General features: G+C 35.5%; 1 protein-coding gene across 1 annotated transcript in view; it reads right to left on the reverse strand.

The window, feature by feature from the left end:
• BMP5 (bone morphogenetic protein 5) overlaps positions 1-10,979 on the reverse strand; it is a 115,407-nt gene that overhangs the window by 7,899 nt on the left and 96,529 nt on the right. The window contains exon 4 of the mRNA XM_060615788.2: positions 10,822-10,979. This exon is cut by the window's right edge and continues 37 nt beyond it. Coding sequence (XP_060471771.1) covers positions 10,822-10,979 — 158 coding nt within the window. The remainder of the gene's footprint in view (positions 1-10,821) is intronic.

Here is a 10,979-nt window from a genome sequence, read left to right on the forward strand (position 1 = left end):
CCATGAGGTAGACACTGGGAAGGTACTAACTGGGATCTTACTGAGTTGATTTTAATTCACTAAATTCAGAATACTCAAAGTTGAGCTTTTGATGTTCTCCCAAAACCTGTCCAATCTGTAAACCCCTCCATTTTTGACTGATGGCAGCTTCCCCCCAAAAAAGAGAGAAAGTGTCAAAATATACTCTGCTTTTTCCTCTTGCTCTTACATCCGGCCTGCCAAGAAACCCTACACATGCTACCTTCGAAATGGTCCAAAATCCACCTACTCTTACCACCTCCATGACTAGTCCTGGTTCAAGCCACGTCAGCTTTCGCCTGAATTACTGCAATATTCCCATTCCTAATTCCCTTTGCTTCTGTTCTTGCTCTTCGACAACAAAGCAGTCAAGTAGACCTTCTAACAAGTAAATCAAATTCTATCACTCCCCAGCAAAAAGTCCCACTCTGGTCTCCCCATATCACTAAGTGAAATATCTTTACAGTGGTTTACAAGGTCCTGTATGATTTGACCCCATCATCTCTCTCACTCATTTCCTATTAAACTTCTTCTCCTTTACTCCATTCTGGCCATTATACCTCCTTGCTGTTTTCTACCCAGGTCAGCTTCCACCCATCTTAGGGGCCTTTATACTCACTCTTCCCTCTCTCTGAAATGCCTACCCCTTGGATTTGGATATATCCAAAAGTTATATATATCCAAAAGTTGAGGAAGCTATAGGCATTCCTCAACTTTTCACTTAAGCATCATCTTGTCCGTGAAGCCTTCACTAACTACCCTATTTAAGATCACAACTCCCACCATGATATTCCTGATATCCCTCACTTTGCTCTTATTTTTTTTTCCATTTCACTTACCATCTTTTAATATGCTATACCTTTTATTCATTTATTATGTACATTGTTTCTTGTCGGTTTCCTCCCACTAGAGTATAAGTTCCAGAGGGCCAAAATCTTGTTTGGTTCTGTTTGGTTCACTGATACATCCCACATTTCAGAAATAGTTTCTGACATATAGTAGGTACTCAATAAATATTTGAGGAATATATAAATGAATTCCTCAATGTGTTCCACAAATAACTTGAAGAAAAGGAAATATATTATTTCCTTTATATATTTTAGAATATAATTCGCAAAACTCACAATCTTTTATAATTACTTAAAAGAATTAAGAACTTTTTAAAAAAGAATTAAGGTTAAATAGAGAGCCTCCATATTGTATCCAGACTAAAGCAAAACGTCAAAGAAACACAGAACTTTATAGAAACTCTATGTTGCCTTCCTTAGAGCTTACTCACACTTTATACATATAACATTCAAAAAACCAACCCATTTTTTTATTATTTACAATATGACATATGAAAGAGGAAAAAATGTAGGGTAAGGGAGCCAGCAAAATAACTTATTTTCAAAGAAGACAGCTAATTCTTTCTTTTAGGAACAATTGCTACATTCACTCTGACAGTCATCTCTGTTAAATCAGTATAGTTGTTTACTACACAGAGTAGTCTGTCTTAAGATGTCACCCTCCAGTTTAATTATTCTCAACCTCTAATGAAAATGTAGACATTTCAAAGATCCATGGAGTCTATCTTAGCAGGTCTTGCCATCCACTTTTCACAGTTACTTCATGTAGTTATTTATTTAATTTCTGCCTAGAGGGGCGCCTGGGTGGCTCAGGCTGTTAAGCATCCTACTCTTGGTTTTGGCTCAGGTCATGATCTCACAGTTTGGTGAGTTTGAGCCCTGCATCTGGCTCTGCACTGGCAGCATGGTGGCTACTTGGGATTCTCTCTGTCTCTCTCTCTCTCTCTCTCTCTGTCTATCTCTCTCTCTCTCTTTCTTTGTCCCTCCCCTGTTCGCACTTGTCTCTGTCTCTCTCAAAATAAATAAATATACTTTAAAAAATTAAAAAAGAATTTTTAAAAATCTCTGCCTAGAAAACAAAATAATGATTAAATATTGAACTCAGGCTTTTGTACTTCTAGATCAGAGTTATCCCTGCTGTGCAATTAGCTTTATTAAAACAAATTAAATATGTAGACAATGACAGAAAATGGAGAAAAGAGAATGCATTTGAAATACAGCACTCTTATTCTTTTGGCAAAGAATATTCTTTGGGCCATAAAGAATACAGCACTCTTATTCTTTGGGCAAATTCTTCTTGGGGCAGAATAAGAATGCACAGGGAATCAATTTTGCCCAGGACAAAATTGGACAAGCATGCTGTAACAGTAAATACAAGAACATGAAATGGAATAGTTGCCTGTGTAATTTTTAGGGGAAAGAAATAATTGATTCTGGTGTTATTTTGATTCTATAAATTTTTGAAATTCAGAAGAAAATAAAAGTCAGCAATGCAGTAGACCAGGGGTCAGAAAACCTTTTCTTTAAAAAGATAGTAAATATTTTAGTCTATGGGGTCTACCATTACAATGAGTGAACCTTGCCACTACAGGATGAAAGCAGCCATATACTAATGTAAATGGATAGATATGGCTATATTCCAATAAAACTTTACTTTTGGAGGCTAAAATTTGAACTTCATATGATTTCTACAGGAAACAAAATTTTATCCTTCTTTTGAGTCTTTTTCAAACATTTAAAAATGTAAAACCTATTCTTAGAAATTGGGTCATACAAAAAGAGGCCATGAGTCCTTACTTCGCCAACCCCTGCATTAGACAATAACAGGAATATTATTCATTCATCCTTGTCTTAATTAAAACCATCAAATATGAATAAAGACATTGTAGCCAATAACACATACAAGTATATATGAAAAGCCATAAACTACATATATGGTTACATGAATTCCATGTTTATAAAAAGAGAAAGTAAAACTTAAAAGTCAAATAGATCTGTTCCATCTATGCAACTTTTCATGAAGGCTAAGTGATGTATATAATGTAACATCACATAAAGGTAACGAGCAATGAAATTTATAACAGAATCTGGTTCCAATAGTCTGATTTCATAAAGCATTAGGACCATATGTTTATTCTGTCAGAAATAAAAATTAATGGATGAGTGAGGTGAATGTGGTACCAAAACCAGCAAAGCCTACAATTAGGTTTACTATAAATGGTTGGCAGAATAAACTAAAGGAGGAAGGGCAAGGAAATTAAATTTATATCTTTAAAAATTATTGATTGACAGCTCTTTGAAAATTATAATGAAAGGGACATAATGCCACTGTAGAGTAACCTGCTGAAAAATGAAGAATTCTGTCAGAAATTATTAAAATGTTCTGTTGCCACAACCACACTAGAAAAGTATGCTAACATTCCTCAACCACAATGGAGGTGTTACAAATGCATCATTTCTTTGTTTTGTCTCATAACGGTAATAATATTGAGAAACCAGTGCCAATATTGCAAATATTGCTAAATACTTTATGCAAATTTCTTTATGATCAGTTTCTGCAAACAGTGCAAGTTTAATCTTTTCTTTTAAGGAGTTATTTTGTCTTAGAAAAAAATTGTGAAAAAAAATATGGAGGTTAAAAGTAGCAAAAATCAATAATCCTGAACTCTACATAGGACTTCAATGGTCTGTCTACTAGTCTCTGAAAAACAAACATTCAAGTAAATAGACATGGGTTAGTTTAGCTATGAAGTAGGCCAGAAAAATTAAATCCAGACAACTCCATATACCAATATGGGTTTTCTTTCTTTCTTTCTTTCTTTCTTTCTTTCTTTCTTTCTTTCTTTGAAATCTAGTATGAGCTTCTTCAGTGGGTGAAATATAGACATATCTATAAAAGAAAAGAAAAAAAATACCCAAAACACAATTTAACACTCAAGCATGTCAAAAGCTTAAATAAGTCAAATACGATGAGAAACTATGCTTCAAGGTAAAAGAGGTGTTAGCATTCTCATGCTCAGGGCCCAACAGAAAAAAGAAAATCAGCACCTAAGCAGCAGGGTTTTCACTAATTTATAGAAAATGGAAATGACAAGTGAATGAAGGTCTAAGAGGTAAAGAAGCAGGAATAATACTAAAATAGACTGATAATGTAAATCTTGATATGGCACTGGGGGGTACAGAAATTCATGATAAACTCCAAACACATAACAATCCCTTTCAAAGATAAGGGATTTTCAAAATGCTACTGCCATTCTATCTTAAATCACCATCTTCTATAGCCAATGAATCTCTCTCTTGAATTTATGCACAATCCGCTAGGAACTACTGTTATTGATTTGTGTAGCAGTAACTGTGTTCTTCTACGTACAAATGTCTGACACAGAACAGATTACAACAAAATAATAACTATCTGCTGTGTTTGTTGAATTCTGGTTAGCAAGGCATCTATGTGGGTGATCCAACTAATATCTTCAACTTTGAACTTACTGATGTAAAAACTGTCCACAAACCTGAGTTTCCATCTCCCCACCAGGCATCTCTAAATAAAAGCTTCCTAAATGCCTCCTACTCACTATTTTTACTTCTGACCTTACATTCTTAAGATGCTACCCTTCAGATCACTCCTTTGGTTAACAAGATCACTGTCACCTAGTGGCCCAAGTGAGAACGTTTAGTAAGTTTCTTGATTTTCTTTCTTTCTTCTTCATGTCCTACACTACATTAGTCCACAAAGCCCATTGACTGACCCATTTCTAGTCTAGATAACCTTTTGGAAACCCCGTGCTCTCTTGGTTACCTCACACTTCCTCAACGTCCTCTTCCAGTAACTTTGACCTAGGATAACAGTTCATCCCTGCTTTCCTCCTCCATCTCTCACCATAGTCTTCTGTCTCTTTTACGGAATTGCTTTTTGTCCTTGCTTATATTTAAAGTACTGATGCTCCCACAGGAAGCTCTATTTTTTTTCTTTTACTTTATTTTCTGTGTCACTGTCAAGTCCTAAGCTTCATCTAACAATCTGGGCTCATATCCATATCATTTTCCTATACCTTCCACTTATTCTTGACACTCTCATCTCCCAAACCCTGTCTCACCACCCGCTGCTGGCCCCATCCCACATGTTTTGGTTTCCACTTCCCCTTTCTCCAATCTATAATCTTTGCTACTTGGAGTGTTGGACTAGCCTCCTAGTCATTATCTGGGCTTTCGATTTCCTCCCTTGGCATCCCATCCTTCACTCTGATGCCAAGTTTAACTTTTTAAAATGCATATTTGATTATGGTACTCCTTTTTCCAATTTCCAGATGAAGACACCATAGTTCCTAACTATCACATACCCTACTCTTTATAATTTGGTTCCTGCATACTTTTCTAGTTTTTCTCACACCTCTCACACAAAGCAACTTGCATGCCCAGATATTTAACATGGATTCATGGCTCTGTAACTGCACATCCATCTGAAATGGCTTCACCTCCCTTTCCATTTCTGGAAAATGTCTATTATTTCTCATATAAATCCCTCATGAAGTCTTTTGAGCCATACTTGGTATTGCTTAGGTGCTCTCTCCTTCCTACTATTACACTACCTTATATCTACTCTAATAGAATTGACCTCCTAATAATTACTAACTCTCATGTCTTTCCTATTGTCTGTGGGAGTGGTTTTTAAGAAGCAAATTCCTTAGTTATCCATCTTTTATCAGCATATAGTTAATACTGTGCTTATTGCAAAATGGGTGCTTATTTACTTAAAAAAATTTTAATGTTTATTTATTTTTGAGAGAGAGAGTGTGAGTAGAGGAGAGGCAGGGAGAGGGGGACAGAGGATCCAAGACAGGCTCTGTGCTGACAGCAGAGAACCCAAAGTGGGGCTCAAACTCACGAACTCACGGACCATGAGATCATGACCTGAGCCCAAGTCAGACTGAGCCACCCAGGTGCCCCAATGGGTGCTTATTTAATATTGAATACATTTACTTTACAATAAATCATGCCCAAATGTATTCTCTCTATGGATTCTTTCTAGACAGAGAATTGGCAACAGACACAATCCATTAATGTCTATTGATGAGTTTATTTTATATAATTAATTGCTCAGATAGACTGGCCAAATTAGTGAAGGCCTCTAAAATCCTTCTTGTGGGGCGCCTAGGTGGCTTGGTCGGTTAAGCGTCCGACTTCGGCTCAGGTCATGATCTCACGGTCTGTGAGTTCGAGCCCCGCGTCGGGCTCTGTGCTGACAGCTCAGAGCCTGGAGCCTGTTTCAGATTCTGTGTCTCCCTCTCTCTCTGCCCCTCCCCTGTTCACGCTCTGTCTCTCTCTGTCTCAAAAACAAATAAACATTAAAAAAAAAACCATAAAATCCTTCTTGCTTCTGAAGTCTCAAAGGCCAAGAAACTCCAATAAGCAGGAATATTGGTACTTTTTAGGGAGAGAGCTTCTAGTTTTCTCTGATGTAAGAGTCTGAACTCTTTATGCACCAGTTCTGAAACACCAAACCATATGACTCATTAAGAATTAACAGTGATAATGGCTTATACCAAATAAGCCATGTACCAATGTTCTCAGTTTTTTATTAATATTAATTCATTTAATTCATTTAATTAATTAGTTCATTGAATTAATTTAATTCTCATCTGAGGGGGCAAATACTATTAACATTCTCACTTTACAGATGAAGAAACAGAGATAGGGAGAGGTGACATCTTGTCCAAGATTTTGCAAATAGTAAATGGTGGACTCAGGATTAAATGACAAAATCCTAAATGGATAACAGATAAATAAATGTACAGATAGATAATATATGCACAAAAATAATTGTTTCTTTAGGAGGGATTTCCAAAATTTTGCATGATTCAGGGCACAAATAACAGTTTTTAGTGTTAATTATTAAATAAATCAAGTGAATTACAAACATTCTCACAGGTGCAGCTTTGTAGGGTTTCCACTGCAACCGTGATCTTGAGAGCCCCAATTTGGAAACAACCAAAATGCTGTTTAAGAGTGGCATGACTAAATCAACCCTGATACACACACTGTTGACTATATTGCAACAGTTAAAAAGAATGAGGTCACTCTATTTGAAAGATGGCTGAGACATATTGTTTTTTTAAAAATCCATAAAACTAACTCTATGACATTCTGGAAAAGCCAAAACTTTGAGGACAATAAGGAGACCGGTGGTTTCTAAGGGGAGAGAGAGATGAATAGCCAAAGGAAAGGGGATTTTGAGGACAATGAAAGTACTCTGTATGATATCATAATGATGGATACATGTCGTTATATATTTGTCCAAACCCACAGAAGGTACAACACCAGGAGTTAACCCTGATATAAAGTATGAACTTTGAAAAATTATAGATTCTTCCTTGTGATTCATCCTTGGTAAGAAAGGCACCATTCTAATGAGCAACGTTGATAATGGGGGAGGCTAAGCATGTCTGGAACAGCGGTATGTGGGAAATCTTTGCACCTTCCTCTCAATTTTGTTGTGAACCTAAAACTGCTCTAAAATAGTCCTGAAAACTACATAAGATATATCATTTATGTAATTTATGTAAAAATATATTCTCCACAAGAGATGTATATAATGAGGAAAAGATTTGCAAATACATGTACAAAGAAGTACAAATACCATGTTGATATGTGTATCAGAGTAACCTATTTCAAAAGTACTTAGGGGATCGAGAGAGAATTTTAGTTTTGCTTATTATTTGCTTATTTTTATGTAATGAAAATATGTGTTAATTACATGATATAAAACCTTTTGGGGAAATAATTGTAATTAATTGTTCTTTCTGGTTTTGATTAACATCAGTCTGTCCAAGAGGCATGACTTTATATTGTATGTATTAGGCAAAAGATAGTGACTATCAGAGTTGAAAATACATACAAAATGTTTCCATTCCAATGACTCTTTGAACTAGTTGGCGTAAGAAATCACCAAGATCTTAGGCAGAGCCACTAATGACTAGATTCACCTTCAACTACACTGAGAACCCAGCACACAATAAGCAGACTTTTCAAGATCTGCAGTGAACCAGGACTTGCCATTTGTCTTACAGTTCTTCCAAATTCTTAATACTCTATTCTTTTCAGCACTGATATAGTCCTTAGAACAGCATCTTGTTCTCAGCAGATTCTTTACAATCTTATCAACCTAGTACATACAGCATTTTTAACCTAACTAATAAAATAGCTATTACTTCCAGTTCCTTCCTCCACATGTAAAATTCAAATAAACATCCATTGTGCTGCCTCATGGGGAGGCAATATCTCCTGCAATGTGTCTGCTCAAACTCCTTGCCAAAAATCTGAACAGAAACAAAGAGGGACAGGTTCTACAGAAAATCTGGGCACTGTGGCACTGTGTATACTCCCCTGAAAGAGGAATTTAGTTTTTCCATACAATGGACACATTAATTTACTTAACAATTCCTATTTCGTGCTAGACAATGTTCTAGGCTCTTCCATAGAGCAAGCCTACAGAACAAAGGGTTACTAAGAAGTTGGAAGGCAAGAATCTTTGAAATAGAAAAGAAATTGGGTAGAGAAAGTGAGAATGACCTGGGTTTTAATTCTCCTGCATTAACTGAGACTTTTGACATTTGGCAATATGCTTTGGAGAAGAACAAAATGCAATCAGGTAAACATCTAATACAACTCTCTTCCCCCATTGGCTTCTTTCTTAGCCATGTAGTCTTCAAACAGTAATTTATTGTAAAGGCTTAGTGCTATTACAGCATTTATTATTTATGTTTGAATAATTTTAAAATTTCACTGGCATTTCAAGTCTCCTAAGTATCAAATTTTGTGTTTATATTAGCATTCCCTTTCCTTAAACCCATGTCTGTTAGGCCAAATCCTATGAGACTTCTTCCCGTCTGCTTGATTACTACCTATTGAAAGGTTACGTCTCCTAGACACAAACCAGCTACTTTCTTTCTTATTATCAAAATATGAACATGCTCCAAAACATCTACCACATATTTCACAGAAATGGCTGCCAATGACAAACTTTTTAAAAAGAAAATATTGGTCTGTATTAGAATAATTTTGTACTCTAAACAGTGTTAGGAAACTGGTGAAAAGTTACATGATTTCTGCTCCATGTGTTTTATTCATCTCTAGTTATAGAAGTACATTTGTTACTTGTGGTCAGAAAGAGAAGATAAATAGAGTTCACCAACAGGGAAAAGAACTTTGATGATTTCAGTCTCTGGAACGCCTCTGCCACAGTCGTTACAAGCTCCAATAATAAGTATGCAACTTGCACTTTTCCCTTTGTGACTTCCTGAAAAATTATTCACTATTCTATCCATGGTTAACAAAACTTTTTCTTAATGCAGTCTGCTACATCAAATTAAAAACATTTCAACCAATTTCAGAACCATTCTACATGAAAAGAAAAATATACAACTTTGACAGGCTAGTATTTACAGGGAAGAAAAGGTCTTAGAAAGTTATTTTTCTCCATCTTTCATATGAAGCAATTATAATTTTTGCCAAACTAAATATCTTGTGAAGATCTTTATAAAATAGCTTTGTAACAAGGCACAAATATCATGTTTTACTTTCAAGTGAAAAATATGGCTAAACTTATTTGTTGGAAAATTATTTTAAAACATTGCTCTATATGTAGTATGTAGTTTAGTAAAATGTAATTTCATAAAGAAATCTATCCCCATTTCTGTTGCTGGATACATCAAATAGACTTCTTAGGAAGCTTCCAGTGAACTCCAGCTTAGTATGTTTGTGGAGCGTCCCAGGTGTAAGAAACTTAATAAAACGTATTATTTTGGTTTTATTTATAATCATTTCTTAACACACATATACATGTGAGTAACAAAAAAATGCAGTATGATTTGTCAGTTTCAAGTGATTGAGGGAAAAAAAATGAAGATTTCAGGAATAATGGCAAATATTGTCTGAATGTCTTTTTGGAAGAGTAAAGCATCTAATTTGTTTGAATACCATATGCAGGGATCTTGTCTGTTTTGTTCACCAGCTCATCCATTGTGCCTGGCAAGTACACTCCATATGGTGGCCATTAACATAGAACACATACTTTTCAAATGAACAAACATATTGTACTCAGTTGGGATGTTCTAGGGTAAATTTTCCCCTTCAAACAGATTTATTTTTTATAGATAAAGAAAATTTCTTGGAATAAAATAGCCATCATTTCCATCTAAGAAAGGCTTACGAAAATCTGTTTGCAGCCTGGACTAAACAAGGTACTTACTGGTGTAAATAATATGATTCAATAACTTCAGATTTTGGCAGTTAACCATTCATTCCAAGCTACTGTACTTTTATCTTCCTTTTCTATCAATTAATAGATTAACTTGCAAGTACATTGGGATAATTGTGCATCTGTAATATTTTGTTATTAAATGTTATACGTATGTGTGTACGTACATACACATACTTAAAGCAGATTATCTAGACAATAGCGTCCAAGTAATTAGTGGAAATGGAAATATTATCTTAATTTCCATTTAATCTGTCCTGCTTTTATTGTCAGAAAAAAAAAATGTAAACTGCATGATTCACATGTATCGCTTCAAGCACTAAAGAAGTATTTTTCTGTTGAATCTACCTGGTTACCCATCCATATTTGAGAGGTTCTGGGAGATGTCAACTCAGCAAGTTGTGCAGTTCAGTTTTGGCTAGACTCTGTTAACATAGCCATTTCATAATTTTATTACTGCCAGCTTGATTTTAATTTGAACTGAATCTTTCAACATACAAAGGCGAGTCGTACTTACTTTGAAATGCACAACTGAGTGATTCAGTGATGAAACATTCTGAGGATGTTCGAAACATTGCTGCATGATTTAATAGACCAAACAAAGGTATATCCAAAGGGTAAATTTATCGTGGCTACTTGATTTGCAACATATGACCCCATAACTCTCTGCACACAACCGCTGCTCTGGTTTTATCTTACCTCCAACACTGGACATTCTGGAGGAGTCCTGATGAGAGTTGGATTTATTGCGGTTTTGATTTTTCCGTTTGTTCGCCGCTCTCACAGATCGAAGAAGTACCTCACTTGCCTTGAAGAAGGCCACCATGAACGGTTGTTTTGACTGAGGCCCATGTCTT

Source organism: Panthera onca, chromosome B2 (assembly GCF_046562875.1).
Source record: "Panthera onca isolate mPanOnc1 chromosome B2, mPanOnc1 haplotype 2, whole genome shotgun sequence".
Lineage (NCBI taxonomy): Eukaryota > Metazoa > Chordata > Mammalia > Carnivora > Felidae > Panthera > Panthera onca.